This window comes from Lichtheimia ornata, assembly GCF_029851405.1.
Source record: "Lichtheimia ornata isolate CBS 291.66 chromosome Unknown scaffold00021, whole genome shotgun sequence".
Classification (NCBI taxonomy): domain Eukaryota; kingdom Fungi; phylum Mucoromycota; class Mucoromycetes; order Mucorales; family Lichtheimiaceae; genus Lichtheimia; species Lichtheimia ornata.
The window spans coordinates 404904-420095 of NW_026695341.1; the positions used below are offsets into that span (position 1 = coordinate 404904).

Here is a 15192-nt window from a genome sequence, read left to right on the forward strand (position 1 = left end):
TGCATATTCCGGGAATTTACATACATCGCTTTGCCGCCTCCATAGAGTTTTCAAGTTGGCGGGTGTTATCTCTTTGGGTAAGATGATGACACTGATCGACACTTTTTTGTGTTACGGTAAACTCTATGCAACCCGTGATGCTGCCTTACATCCAATAATGATGGTTGTGACATGAAGTATATAGCACGAGCAAAAAGGGGATACGTCGAGAGAGAGAAAGCGAGCTGCTACCCCTATTACACATCTGGGTAAGGGCACTAATACAAAGCTAAACGTTTTGTATCCAGTATCCTATTTGCTTTCGTAGTTGTCGTCGTTGTCACATAACACACACGTACACAACTCCTTACGGTTTAGATCACGCAGCCAATGTCATTGGTCTCCTGCTATGCGAGCAATAGGGTTGATCACTTTGTTGTGCAGCAGCAGAAATAAACTTTTGTTGTTATTTATGAAACATACAAATGGGATGGCTTTAGCAACAAAGGTTGGCGAGAAGGAGGTAAAAAATGGGCCCAAGTGACATGCACATCATGCTGGAGGAGGAGGAGTATCATTATGAATGCAAGCTGACACCTGACTCTTTCCAAAGGCAGTAGATGGTCAGAGGTTTTGCCACTTACATAGGCCAACACAACAAATAAATGAATCTTACGAGAGCATACCATGTCGTCTGTACTGCATGTGTGGCACCATAGTATAAAAATACGATTCATGATGGTGGTGTATTAGAGCTCATCTCATCCTTGAAAGTGTAAATCAAGGCGTAATAGGGTATGTTTTGTTTATCGGACGTGACACTTTTAGAATGTAAAAGAGGGGGAAAATGGGTTGAGTGTTTCTCATTTATGATTCATGCAGCAGCAGCGGGTATGTATCTATTGAGACGAGCCCTTTTTATTATGTCCCAGAGAGATGTGGATGCAATCTACCACTGTAAGAAAGGGAGAGAGTGAGAGAGATACACATACACACAATTACATGTGGCTGGGAAAGAAGGAGGTTTGGGGGATGATGCTTCACTGCAGTATAAAACACCCTTGGTCAAACTCAGGAATTCCGTGTGATGCACTTTTCTTTTTCAGCTACGACAAGTTATGCAGTTTGCCCCGTTCCCCATTATGACTTCAGTCAATCGACCTACCACCTATTCAAGAAACCTCCCGAGAAACCGCCGTGGCTCACTTCACTCTCTTGATGGCTTGCAGTCATCTCTCCCTCGCAAGAACTTGGAGTCAATGTCACGATCAGAACTCTTGGAAGCAAAGGAACGACATGAGCGTATGCTCCGCCACAGGTATGTTACTTCTACCACTTTGGGGGGTTAAAGTACATGATAATAGAGTATTAACCATCCTCTTGTTTCATAGGTCGGTGGTGCATACACTTCCTGACAAAGGAGCCAAGATCAAGCAGAGTATTCGCCAAATCGACTTGTTGCTAAATACCGATACTATGGATATGGATGCTACTAGTACTACTACCACTACTACTACTGCTGCTGCTGCTGCTGCTGCTGCTACGAGTGCCTGTACAGATGAGAGTGAGGGTTTACTTTGTCAACTTGCCAATCTTAATTTCAATACTCCACGCCAGGAAGCTCGTCGCCGAGGCATCGCTCGTACCAATGCAAGAGCACGTCGTCAAAGCAACACCGATCTTTTCTCAATCTACGATGAAAACTGGGTCCGTGCCAAAGTGCGTATGATTGGCTTTGATGAATCATTACAACTTGAGCAAGATCGCCATCAACGCAAACAAGATGAAGCATTATGGTAGGTTGCATACTACGCTACAACAACGGCGTCTTTTGCCATGTGGGCTTTAAACATTGCTAACGTGATGTTTTTTTCTTTTCTAGCTCATCATTGGATCACATGCATATTGACCGTGACGACAAGTTGGACGAAGCAGAAGAGGATCACTATTATCATCATCAAGCTGTTGCTACGCCTTCCTCCATATCCACGCCAATGATGATGTATGACCCCATGTATCATATTCGATCCCCTTCAAGTTTACGCAACGATGACAATTACGATGGTGATGATTATAGTCATGATTACGGTGACCATGATGACGACGACGATGATGACGATGACCGTCTATGATTCCGCCGATGTATATATGTATACCACCACCACCACCATCACCAACCCTTCTCTTTCCACCGCATCTACAATTGTTCCTGTTGTTTTCCTTCTTTGTTAATGTTTCCTTTCAGTATACGATGCTGAGTCTGCTTATATCACCTCCTGTATTTCCGATCATCCATGCGTACTACAACACAACACAGCCCAAGTAAATATGAAATGACCCGGCTTGCTTTACCGACTGCGGAGAATTCCTTAATCCGCGGGCAAGTGATCAACCTGAATATTAGTGGGGGATGGATAGCAAATAAGAATGTGGGGTTTATCTAAGCGTCCAACATCGACAATGGTAGATTCAAGTCCAGTTACTATAATTCGGTTGCTTTGCTTTTGCTTCTAATGTTGCTTTCTGGATCGTCGTTACACACCCCATTCACCGCTCGAAGGATTATTTAAAGCGTCCTTGGTCTGACAAACTTTTTTTCTCGTTGCACGTCGTCTCCTCCTCCTTTTAACCCACACACTTGCCATGCTGTTGTTCCTTGAACAATCATCATCCACATTTGATTTACGCTTGTTGGAGCCCGCCTTATACCTTGATGCTGAAGATGATACCACTGTGTTGCGCGGCTACATTGACATTCCTCAACTAAAGCGATCGATTTGTTCAATCACGTTGGTTTTTCAGGGGTACTTAACAATGAAACATCCATCCAGTGAGTAACTCACGATTCCCATCCCACACAAAGATGATCATACTTATCATCATTTCAATAGCCAAAAGACCACTTATTCAATACCACCATGAATTGGATCCTTCATCAGCGACGTTTTCATTCCGCGGGAATACCCGAAGATATCCGTTTGAAATTCGGCTTACTTTGGGCGACATGCCTGAAACCATCAACAGCAAAGGCATCAAAGTAGAATATCGATTAACAGCACAATTACGCACATCTTCTGGAACACGATACAAAAAGAGTCATCCGATACAGCTGATGCGTGTACCATTCAAGCATGCCTTGCTCAGTGGGGACAATGTAGCTCGCACCATCGACTCTCGTAGACATCATGGGCAATACGTTGAATATCAATTTCTTGTGGAGAGCAAATCATTGGCAGTAGGATCAACCGTTCCCTTGACATTATCATTATGGCCAGTGATTCCCGGTGTACGTTTACTTTCGATTGTTGTGTTTTTGCTTGAGCGACGATGTCTCGATGGAAAACCTTTTGGGCATACGGTTCATGTGCTTTCACGAGCCGATCCTCAGCGACAATGTTTACCGCAGCAAGCCCTTGAAGAGCCTTGGCAGAATACATTTGAATACCATCTCCCAGATCATAAAACCATATTACCATCAACCACCACCACCACTCGATATAACAACAATGGGAATCATGATCTATTCAGCGTTACACACTCGTTAAAAGTTCTCATGACTTTGGTATTTCCTGGATTGGGGCGTACCCAAAGAAGCTTGTCATTTGAAACAGACATTCAACTCCAAGGTCACCATGTTGCCTTTCTCGATAAGATAGGTGCATTAGACTTGCCCGAATACAGACCACCACCTCTCTATGAACCTCCTCCTGCTTACACTACGGTGGGTTGAATTCGCTTCTCATAGAGAGAAAGTATATAGCTATCCCTTCTCATTCATCCTTGTGTGTTTATTTTTTCCCGATGTGTCACATGAAGAGTCCCATCTTGTATATAAATAATCGTTCATTTTTCATTCTACTATTGTACTGACTTTATGCCAATGCAGCTGAGCTTATTGCTGATCATGCCAAAGCACGCTAAAATATGACTAACGACTATGGTTGCCGTGGAGATAGAAATTTACCGCTGTATTAGCGTCCGTGATGATGGCAACCTTCCGAGGAATGAAGAAACCCTGTTTCTGAACAAGCGCAAGTTCAGGGTTCCCTTCCTGCCACGGCAAAACGTTCACAATTGAATGACGGCACAAGCTGTGTTACTTTTGGATCAATGGGCATTGGCCTGTGTCACATAGCAACATTGAATAGGGGAAGAGGGCGGCTATACAACATGATGATTCTCATCGTTTAATGATACAGAGTAGTCAATGACAATGTAGCTGTATGGGGGTCAACGTGGTGAATGGATCATAATTCAAAACTAAAAGCATATAAAGATATAGGGTTTGGGAGACAGCCTTGTGTTCATGTATATCAAGAGTTCATTGGATACACAATCTTGCGCAATCTTGCGCCTTTTCGTCTTGTGTTGTGCATTGGATAATAATGATCGGCGCCTTTGCTCGCTCGGCCCGTGAGTCGGTCCTGAGTAATCGTAGATCTTTTAAACTCGGCTCGTCGCATCTATCAAGACACCTTTATACTCTACCAATGTCCGGTAAGTGGAATGTGCAAGTGAAATGCTATGCTTGTATACCTAATGAACGCGTCATGTAGCTCTCGCTCAAGAAAGATCTGTTGCCATTCAAGCTGTCTTGCAAGCCAGCAAAGTCTGCCAGTCCGTATTCCAGCATCTCGTTGCCAACGAAACCCTCACTAAGGGTGACAAGTCGCCTGTCACTGGTAACGCGCCTATTGTTTACGTGCCTTCATGGAAAAAGCTCATTGACGACGTATTCGTTTCTAGTCGCTGACTTTTCGGCTCAAGCCATTATCAACACATACTTGCACAAGGCCTTCCCCAACGATCCTATCATCGGTGAAGAAGATTCCAAGGATTTACGTGGTGATGCCGGCAAAGTGCTCCGTGAAAAGGTGTACAGCTTGACCAATGGTGTCTTGAAGGATGACGAGAAACTTTCTGAAGAGCAGGTAAGATTATAGAGGAAGGGATGACTTGGGTCTATGCACCTCGGCATTTCAATCCATGATGAGATTTAGCGCACTGACACTTGTCGGGTTTTTACAATCTAGATCTTGGAAGCTATTGATCGCGGCAATTATGCCGGTGGTGCTAAAGGACGTAAGTATACGTGACAATTGGTGAATGCACTTATTCAAAATATACATCAATATAGGTCATTGGGCATTGGATCCTATTGATGGTACCAAGGGTTTCTTGCGTGGTGGACAATACGCCGTGTGTTTGGCTTTGATTGTTGATGGTGTTGTGCAACTTGGTGTCATGGGTACTCCCAACCTTGCTGTTGATCCCAAGAATCCTGAAGGCGAAAAGGGCACGCTCTTTATTACAGTACGTGGTGAAGGCGCTTACCAGGTAACTATTGCAATTGGATGAAATACATCATGAAGGGATGTTGATCCATTTCATTATAGCGTTCATTTGCCAATGAAACCGAGACAAAGATACATTTCAATGATATCAGCACAACTGAGGAGGCTACTTTTTGTGAATCGGTTGAAGCAGGTCACTCTTCTCATGGTGATGCAGCTGAAATTGCAAAGTTGCTTGGTATCACCCGCCCTGCTGTGAGAATGGATAGCCAAGCCAAATACTGCTCTATTTCCCGTGGCGATGGTGACATCTACTTGCGCTTGCCCACTAGCAAGACCTATGTCGAGAAGATCTGGGTAAGTCCATGAGACGTAACTTATCATGCAAAGGGTATTGGGTATTCATCAATGATTTGGATGATACAGGATCATGCTTCTGGATCGTTGCTTGTGACTGAAGCAGGTGGCAAGGTAGCCGACATCCATGGCAAGCCGTTGGATTTCTCTATTGGACGCACGCTTGAGAGCAATAAGGGTGTTGTTGCTGCTAACGCAAAGATCTTTGACCGCGTGTTGGAAGCTGTCCAAAAGGTGTTGAAAGTGTGAGCAAAAGATACCAGCATAAATCAATAAAGCCATTGTATCCAATCAATTAATTCTTTTTACATCTCGCTTCTCTTATCTAGCCATCCTCTTTATAATGCACAACTTTGAGTCGAATTATCCTTGTTCTTTCCTATTCTCTTCCTCGTTTCTACAACTATCATACAAGATGCAAAACTTCAACATGCAACCCTACGGCGGCAGACAGCTTATGATGACAACCTACTGGGTGCTTTGTCCTCCACTCAGTCATCTGACACCCTCTTGTTGTCAAACGTGTCCAATGAGGTTGAAGGTCTCAAGGCCGAAATTGTATCCATGAAGGCCCAGCTTCAAGAGCTCATCGGCATCATCAAGGCCCGTGATGATATCCAGGTCCACCAAGGGATCCGTGAAGAGGTTGAAACTGCCAACCGTTTCGAGAACAGCTCATCAGTGGCGTTGTTCAGCAACTTGCCGGCAATTCAGAGGGATGTGCCAAGGCCATATGTCAAGGTGACCCCCCAAGAAGGACCTTCCTCCCAACAATGGCACAGCTGCCAATAATGTGCTTCCTCCCGATGCCATGCCTACCAAGGATACTTTTAGAGCGGTCCAATTCAGCTGGTCGCTGATGCAACGTCTCGTTGTCACTGTATACGACAGGTATAAGCCTGCCGACAGCCCACAGCTGACACTCACGCAAGCCCAAAGGTCATGTGACAACGTGCGACATCTCCTTTGGGTAGCATCAAGCCCGAGATCATCCGCAGGTTCCATTTGCCGAGCGACATCACATGGGGTAAGCTTGATGAGGAAGTCAAAATGAACGCCATCATACTCCTCGAGAATAGAGCTGCAGCTCATATCCCTCTTGGAGCATGTGTTCGTTATTGAGGTGCCATGTTGATGTTGGCAAAGCGCTGGAGCAACAACACCTCCAACAGCAGTACGAGTAAGTGTTCAAATGTGCTTTTTACTTTGTCTTTTTTTTTTACTTATATATGGTCTTCATCATTCAGATGACACCGATGGGGATGACTCGGATTCACAGGGTAAGTTGTGTACATCATTGTATGACTCCATTATGTGCTGAACGAAAAACTTACCATTTTATAATATAGGAAGGGAGAATCCATGTGATGACAACGAATGAGAGGATCCTGTGGTGGTGGTGCAAGAAGACGTCCCTGTACCAACTATGTATGTTATTATGGTTTATTACGTTGCTTATGTATACTAACCTGATATCCATATAGCTCTTCCAACAACTTTGACCTCGACGATAAAGAACGGCCTTGGGAAGACTTGCAACCTTCTTCCGTAAGCAACAAGTGTCCGCCAGTATTCGCTCCTAATGGTAAGCATTGTGATATCATAAGATAGCATCTTGTATAGCTGCAATGATAATAACTCAAGTGAAAAAAGGATCTGCCGGTTACCAGGAACAAGGTTGCTAGGCAAAACACTGGTCGCTCTAGATAAGCATCCTTTCTGGCAGCAATGGTTGAGGTTGGATTCGTTTGTTACGTTGTCTTAAATAAACACCGCTTCCAACCATGTTTCTTTATTTGCAATTACAACAATGAGATTACAGTGATCGTCAATTATAGCCCATAAGCTATTTCGATACCATACAGAGTTATCCAATAATCACGAATTTAGCATTCTAGCAATCCTTTAGAGGTATCTAGTAATCCGAATTTAGCATCCTACATCTCCATCCTTCAACTTTCTTGATCCGAGAGGATTTGACTGAAAAACGCTCAAACACAAAACATCATCCAATTTCACAAAAATCATTTGCAAAGTTATTTGTAAACTGCCAGCTAATAGCTCATTCCTTCCATTCACCTTTGTTTCCCAATACAATGCATATGAACGATTGTCACGCTCCAGCCCATCATTCCCATCATTGAACTTCCTTGATTCGAGTTGATCTGATAGTAAGGCAGTGGCTGTTGTTGGATCATCATTATCATGTAAAGTGTAAAATGACACACATCCTTTTGCTATACGTGAGGATCATTTCTATTATTTATGTGTACCTATTGTCTATCGTGAGGGTGATGATCATGATGGGTGAGCTGTGTGTCTAGGGTAATTGAGTGGCCTCAGTGTAATAGCAGTAGGGGGATTTAAACTTGGGGGTCGGTAGCTCCACGACTTGAGACAACGCTTCTCTTCTTTTTCTCCCACCTTTCCTTATTCCATTCACGACATTGAGATCAAGGTAATGTATTATAGAAGAGTGCTCTTGTTGTTTGTGAGGCATTAACATAGTTCTGAACATGCATTGTCAGGGAGTGAGTGTGTCCAAAGTGCCGAGGAATGAGCGTGGTTGGTGGTTGGTGGTTGCCATGGCGATATTGTTGCTTCCTTTTGCTCGTTGCTATTCCCGCTCTACGCTTGGTGTCAACAGGTACATTCAGAGTCCAATGTTGCAGCCGACTTGGTTCCATTGACGCGTCAGCTTGTATAGAGGGCAAGTTTGGTTTCAAGACGTTGGCTGGTTTGTCGTTTTGTTTCGGCTCAACTATACTACACCATGGTTTTCGGTTTCCAGTAACCAACAACAACGGGTCTTTGTGTATATGGAAAAGGCAAGTACAATGAAACAAACAATGAAAAGGGTGTTTTATTGTGTGTGTGCTAATAATGAATTGAATAGGTTTCTTTGGTCAGGCAATGCAACTTGGGGCATCATCATCATCTCTTTGGGTTCAAGTCCCAGCCTGTATCAAGTGGTCGCTGCGTCGCTCTGCACTAGCCAAGTGTGCTGGAAAAGCTTCTTGGAACGCGTCCAGGGCTCTATAGGCCTGCGTTTGAGTTGATGGGTCGATGACGATGGATTATTGGAAGAGCATGGTCACCGTGTTGAGGTAAAAGGGGATTTGCAACAGCTTGTGAATGTGTTTAACCAACACGCTCTTCTCGTGATAGGCTCGTTCTTTCCCTTTGAGGATTTCTTTTCATGAGGTGGGAAATGATTGAAAGGCTTGGATTGGGAATCATTCTTTCTTTGGAGAGGATGAATGAGGACAACTATGAGCCTGGACTCTACGTAAGTGAGTCCTTCTCTGCCATGGATCGAACTGGCCTTGCGTGATTCGTGCAGTGCTTTCTCAAGAACAAGGGATCGCCCGACGTTGCTCGTATGGTGGTGATTTGGTTTGTGAATTCCTTCTGATTTGCTTTCTTCCTTGGAGAGGATCGCCTAACGGTATAACAATTCGTCATCATTCCCGGCATCGTATGATCTAACTTGCTTGCTTTCTTATTTATAGAGACGACGATTACGATGATTACCACATTCACAACAATGGCGATTACGATGATCACCCCATCTACAACAATGACAATGATGACGACAACGAGATTCAAAAGGAAGCCTGCAAGATCCCATTCTTTTCAACTTGTGTGTTTTTGGATGTTGGTGTGACGGATGAGATTGACGACTGGTGACGAGTACGAGTACGAATGATGACGGAGGACGACTACGACGATGGTGGTGGCAATGTACAGTAGCAAGATAGCTAGATGAAATAAAGCATTGTTTATTTATTACACGCTTGTTGGAGGTTGCTAGCTTGTGGATTACATACTATTGCTTCGAAGATGGAATAATAAAGGTGGTCCGGTTATCGGTCATGCAAGAAGTACATGGCTTTTGTGATACAATAAGGAGCTTGAGAAGAGAAAAAGTGAAGAGATCCCTCCATTGAGTTTCAGGATGAGTGACTCATTCAATATGTATATGTATCTTTTTACATATACAAATTGGTTTATGCAGCTCGACTTTCTTCTACATGCAAATGTGATGCATACCCTGACACACCTTCATTATTGGATGCTGTTTACTTACGTACCTTCACGAAAGGCAATCATCATCATCATCCATTTGTGTAGCAACCTGTCAAGGACGTGTCTGTAACCACCACGTGCGGTTTCACTCGGCTCTTCATCTTTCCGTTAATGCAGCCGACACCATCCACTAGGAAAAGCAACTCCATCACTTTGCTTTTCGTGCATTATAAACGTGCCTGTATCTCCGACTTTACAATGAAACGTGGGGTTTTTATTAGAGCGATGTGCTCGGCTTGGCCAACAGCACCTTGTGTGAAAGTTCACGTTCAAGGTCGCAAACAGCCCAAAAAATATTTTTTGAAGGTCGTCGTCGTCGAAGAGGTCGACCTCCAGATCCACGGATTTTGGGTGGTGATGACATGCCGAAATCTGGGATTGGCAAGCTTGATCGTGAAACTGGCACCCAAGGTGCTGTTGTAAGCCGAGCACGTTGCTCTATCAAAAGCCCCGTTTTCATTGTAAAGTTCGGAGATACAGGCACCTTTTATGTTTGTAAGCGTGATGCTATATGGAGAGTGGTCTTTGTTCATTGTCAAGTGGGTGGACCCTGGCAGAGCAAAAGATGCAGAAGGACCTCTTTGGGTAACTCAGCTAAAAAGTCAGGACTTCAGGGACAATGCATGATAGGTACGCAACCCTCACTTTTATGTCATACATTGGCAGCTAATAGCCACTTTTGTCCAATCATCATTGTTGCGAGATCCACTGCATGGGAACGATGTCCCTGCTCCAGACATTCATTTCCATGATTAAAGTAGGTTGATCCGAGCTGATTTGGTTCAGTTACGCTCACACAAGTTTACATCGGTTGAGCTACATCGAGTAGCGTAATCAGAGTGATGTAATCTCTCTTTGACCGTAGCTCAGTCAAATCAGCTCGGATCAACCTACTTTAATCACGGAAATGAATGTCTGGAGCAGGGGCATCGTTCCCATGCAGTGGATCTCGCAACAATGATGATTGGATAAAGTGGCCGTTAGCTAGCAATACATGCCTGTTCGTAGATGATCCATAAAGTAATTATACATTGACCCTTTCATTCATGCAAACGTAGCTGTGTTACACAACACGACCCTCTGCATCTTTTGCTCTGCTAGGGTCCAGCTACTTCACAATGAACAAAGACCACTTCTCATATAGCATCACGCTTACAAACATAAAAGGTGCCTGTATCTCAAACTTTACAATGAAACGTGTGGTTTTGAATAGAGCAATGTGCTCCTAACTTGGCCAACTACCTCGGGTGCCAGTTTCACGATCAAGAAGCTTGCCAATCCCAGATTTCGCAATGTCGCCTGCCAGCCAAACTGGATCTGGAGGTCGACCTCTTCGTCGACGACGACCAAAAAAATATTTTTTGGGCTAGTTGCGACATTGAACGTGAAACTTTCACCCAAGGTGCTGTTGGCCAAGCCGAGCCCATTGCTCTATTCAAAACCACACGTTTCATTGTAAAGTTTGGAGATACAGGCACCTTATTTATGTTTGTAAGTGTGATGCTATATGAGAAGTGGTCTTTGTTCATTGTGAAGTAGCTGGACCCTGGCAGAGCAAAAGATGCAGAGGGTCGTGTTGTGTAACACAGCCACGTTTGCATGAATGAAAGGGTCAATGTATAATTACTTTATGGATCATCTAGGAACAGGCATGTATTGCTAGCTAACGGCCACTTTTATCCAATCATCATTGTTGCGAGATCCACTGCATGGGAACGATGCCCCTGCTCCAGACATTCATTTCCGTGATTAAAGTAGGTTGATCCGAGCTGATTTGACTGAGCTGCGGTCAAAGAGAGATTACATCACTCTGGACATAAAGCACGCTCGATGTAGCTCAACCGATGTAAACTTGTGTGAGCGTAACTCAACCAAATCAGCTCGGATCAACCTACTTTAATCATGGAAATGAATGTCTAGAGCAGGAGCATCGTCCACCTACAATAGAATGCACAAGAGTTGTGAATGCACAAAAGTGGCTATTAGCTGCCAATGTATGACCTGAAAATGAGGGTTGCGTACCTGTCATGCATTGTCCCTGAAGTCCTGACTTTTTAGCTGAGTTACCCAAAGAGGTCCTTCTGCATCTTTGGCTCTGCCAGGAGTCCACCTACTTGATAATGAACAAAGACCATTCTTCATACCAACATCACGCTTACAAACACAAAAAGTTTATATATCTCCAAACTTTACAATGAAACGTGTGGTTTTTATTGAAACAATGTGCTCGGCTTGGCCAACAGCACCTTGTGTGAAAGTTTCACGATCAAGCTTGCCAATCCCAGATTTCGCAAATGTCGCCACCAGCCAAACTGGATCTGGAGGTCGACCTCTTTAGTGGCTGACGACCCAAATATTTTTTGGGCTGTTTGCGACCTTGAACATTGAAACTTTTCACAAGAGTACTTGTTATTAAACAACACATTGCCACTAGTAAAAACCCCACATTCATTGTAAAGTTTGAGATTCTCTAATTTTTTATATGTTTGTAAGTGTGATAGGGGTCTTTGTTCATTGTCAAATAGTATGACTATAATACGGCCGAAGATGCAGAGGGACGTCTTTGTGTAACTCAGCAGCTTTGCATGAATGGAAGGGCCAATTGTGGTGAACCAGTGATTAAGATCGGTCATTATCACATCTCAGACAAATCATCCAAGTGAGACATGTCCACTTGTAAGCCAGCATCTCACATTATTCACCTCTCAATCAACGCTAACCCATGTCAACAGCCTGCCATTGGATTAAAACTTTTTCTATAGCCGATGTATAAATACGTAGTTCAGACATTAGATTGATAGGTTGATTCTTTTTGAATATACACGCATTCTCAAAGACTTTCTCGTTACATTTGATATACATACATCACATTTTTTTCTTTGAATTTTGCAAACAAACACCTATCAACAAACATGTCACCCAATCCTATCCAAAAACAAACAACTAAGAAGTCTGAGAGAGCGAGTCTACCACCAGAGGTAGCAAAGCCAATGGCTTATCTAAACGCAGTGAAGAAGTCATTAAGGATCTTGATGATGGAAACGCTGACGCCATGGAAATCGACTCTGATCCTAAAGAGAAGGAAGAGCAAGGACGATGATGAGGATAGCTTACAAAAGTATGCTGAATCAGTATCGGACGAAGACATGGTCATTGAGAAGATCATTTTCAAAAGGCCACCGATGCCTCTTGGTTCAGAAATTTCTTCGGGCAAGATTGGCCCAAACACGCCCTATGTTATGCGTTCTTATTGTCAGCAAGAAGCTGATAAGTGCGACCGACAGATGAAGGCCGCTATTGCTGCTAGTGATGACAAGTCTTTCGACGAGTTATTGTCTAAGCAGAAAGAAAGATGGTTGCTGAAGAGCAGCATTTTCTTGAGGATGATGGAGTTGGTCCTTCGTCATCCAAGGGCAAAATCTCAAGGCAAGAAGGCTTTGAAAGATATCGTTCACTTGCCTACCGTTCAAGAAGGATGTGCCACCCTTGCAGATTCAAGGTGAAACCGAAGACCGCCATGACAAGCGTCATCCATTGTACACGCCTCTGTCGATGACTTTTTCGAGGACTTCGAGACGTACCTTCATGTCAATGAGGTACCCAAGGAAGATCACTGGGAACGGTGTATTTTCTTTACTTGTGCTCCCGAGAAGAGGTCTTGGATTTGGCATCCATCATCAAGCGTGTAAGGATAATACGTACGAGGGTTTCAGGTGGAACTCAGAACCGATTTATCCGAAAAAAGCCCGTACGCTGAATTGTACCATTTGATGCATATCAGGTATATGCAACAAAAGAAGATGAAGCTGTCTTTGCGCCAATTCGCTTTGGCCATCAACCAATATGCCCAACGGCATCATATTCCGGATGACAAGTCCTTGCTAATGGACTTTGTGCAACGTTGCGGATCAATTCCGTAAGCCCATTTGGGATGTTGTCATGCGAGTTTCATATGAGGTACGATGAACACCTTCAATGAGTGAGATGGTCAAGCTTGCTGGCACTGTAGAAGATGCCAACAAGATGTCAAGAGCTTCGGATCAGAGCAAACCTTGGGCTGAGGTAGAGAATGATGATGATGATGATCACTGGAACAATTATCTGGCAGCGACAATTCTGATGATGAAGAACCCACTCGCAAGCGTAAACGCAACAACAAGAGTAAGGGTAACAAGAAGGCCAATGCTAAAAAGGGCAAAGGCAAAGGAGAAGGACAAGGGCAAAGAAAAGGCTCTTTATTGTCGAATCCACAAGCAAGGCGACCATGACACTGACCATTGTTATTCGGTGGTGAAACTCGCCAACTCCAAGCATGGTGTTCAGCAACAGCCCAAACGCAACAGACTTTGCGACTTCTGCCACGAAGTTCCTTACCGCAAAGGTCACTCGTGCACACCTATGCTTGAATACAACGCCAGGAAGGATGCTGAGGCTAAGCAGCAGCACAAGAAGATTATGGCAAGATTTGCCGCTCTCAAGTATTTGGGCAAAGAGCACAACGAAATCGATGTCGACGAGCTTATGGGCAGCTCTAGCAAACAATGTAAGAATGACATTTGGGTTAGAGCAACGCAAAAGGAAAAGACTGACGAATGCCTTTTAATTCCTATCATGATACAGAATATAGAGATCATGGCCTTGCTCGATACGGGTTGCACCCCATTCCCTTGTCAATAAAAATTTCGTTGTCACCAATAACTTTGAGATTATCACTGATGGTTCAATCCATTTAGCAGCCGATGGCTTGACAGTGCCTAGAACAGGCTCCATCAAAGATGTGAATGTCAGTACTCTGATAAAAAATTTTCTCATTCGTTCGAGGTCATGGAATTACCAGATCCAGATCCTGTTTTATTTGGGTATGGATATTTTATCAAGATGGGAATTGGCTTTACAGGGTTGACAAGTGCGTGGCCTAATATGGTTGCTCCTAGTGCTATGGATAGCACTGTCATTGATCCGAGCCTTATGAACCCAACAACTCACCAGCAGGCACGAATGAGCAGAGAGATGCTTTCTTTAAAAAGATTGATCCACTCATTTTAGATAACAAAGATTCAAAGGCGTCGTTTTGTACTTTGCGGAATCGGTAATTACCTTGGATACGGGTGATCATCCACCTGTATACAAACGACAATATCCAATTCCTATTGCACTCGAGCCTGTGTTGCAAGAAACGATTGATCAATGGCTAGAGGATGGTACTGTAGAACCAGCAACCGTATACTTCATTAGGAACTCTCCTCTGACCTTTGCACCTAAGAAAGATGCATATGGCAATTATACAGGCAAAAGACCTTGCCTTGATCCACGCCACATTAATCGTTTGATCGCTGATGATAGGCATCCATTGCCTCTCATTCGTGACATCTTTCACGGCTTGAATATGGTGCTTCAGTCTTTACGACTTTGGATTTAAAGAGTGCTTTTCATCGATTTGAGATCCATCCTGATGATAGGCATAAAACAACCT

The 15192-nt window shown here is 43.8% G+C and overlaps 7 protein-coding genes across 7 annotated transcripts; 6 read left to right on the forward strand and 1 right to left on the reverse strand.

Moving 5' to 3' along the window:
• Window positions 1-1121: 1121 nt before the first annotated feature.
• On the forward strand, window positions 1122-2111 carry O0I10_005394 (uncharacterized protein; the record flags this gene model as incomplete). The annotated part of the gene is made up of 3 exons (XM_058485439.1): window positions 1122-1297; window positions 1371-1775; window positions 1862-2111. The coding sequence occupies 3 exons, from the start codon at window positions 1122-1124 to the stop codon at window positions 2109-2111; spliced, it is 831 nt and encodes a 276-aa protein (XP_058343925.1).
• Window positions 2112-2622: 511 nt separating this feature from the next.
• Window positions 2623-3709, forward strand: O0I10_005395 (uncharacterized protein; the record flags this gene model as incomplete). The annotated part of the gene is made up of 2 exons (XM_058485440.1): window positions 2623-2809; window positions 2871-3709. The coding sequence occupies 2 exons, from the start codon at window positions 2623-2625 to the stop codon at window positions 3707-3709; spliced, it is 1026 nt and encodes a 341-aa protein (XP_058343926.1).
• Window positions 3710-4364: 655 nt separating this feature from the next.
• Window positions 4365-5987, forward strand: O0I10_005396 (3'(2'),5'-bisphosphate nucleotidase; the record flags this gene model as incomplete). Its single annotated transcript, XM_058485441.1, has 8 exons — window positions 4365-4476; window positions 4536-4661; window positions 4726-4910; window positions 5013-5061; window positions 5117-5316; window positions 5376-5630; window positions 5700-5875; window positions 5960-5987. The coding sequence occupies 8 exons, from the start codon at window positions 4365-4367 to the stop codon at window positions 5985-5987; spliced, it is 1131 nt and encodes a 376-aa protein (XP_058343927.1).
• Window positions 5988-6194: 207 nt separating this feature from the next.
• Window positions 6195-6422, forward strand: O0I10_005397 (uncharacterized protein; the record flags this gene model as incomplete). The annotated part of the gene is made up of 1 exon (XM_058485442.1): window positions 6195-6422. The coding sequence occupies one exon, from the start codon at window positions 6195-6197 to the stop codon at window positions 6420-6422; it is 228 nt and encodes a 75-aa protein (XP_058343928.1).
• Window positions 6423-9936: 3514 nt separating this feature from the next.
• O0I10_005398 (uncharacterized protein) lies at window positions 9937-10179 on the reverse strand (the record flags this gene model as incomplete). Its single annotated transcript, XM_058485443.1, has 1 exon — window positions 9937-10179. The coding sequence occupies one exon, from the start codon at window positions 10177-10179 to the stop codon at window positions 9937-9939; it is 243 nt and encodes an 80-aa protein (XP_058343929.1).
• A 2452-nt stretch (window positions 10180-12631) lies between these two features.
• O0I10_005399 (uncharacterized protein) lies at window positions 12632-13222 on the forward strand (the record flags this gene model as incomplete). Its single annotated transcript, XM_058485444.1, has 1 exon — window positions 12632-13222. One exon carries the CDS (start codon window positions 12632-12634, stop codon window positions 13220-13222), a length of 591 nt encoding a protein of 196 aa, XP_058343930.1.
• Window positions 13223-13694: 472 nt separating this feature from the next.
• On the forward strand, window positions 13695-14396 carry O0I10_005400 (uncharacterized protein; the record flags this gene model as incomplete). The annotated part of the gene is made up of 2 exons (XM_058485445.1): window positions 13695-13781; window positions 13920-14396. The coding sequence occupies 2 exons, from the start codon at window positions 13695-13697 to the stop codon at window positions 14394-14396; spliced, it is 564 nt and encodes a 187-aa protein (XP_058343931.1).
• Between the last annotated feature and the right edge of the window lie 796 nt (window positions 14397-15192).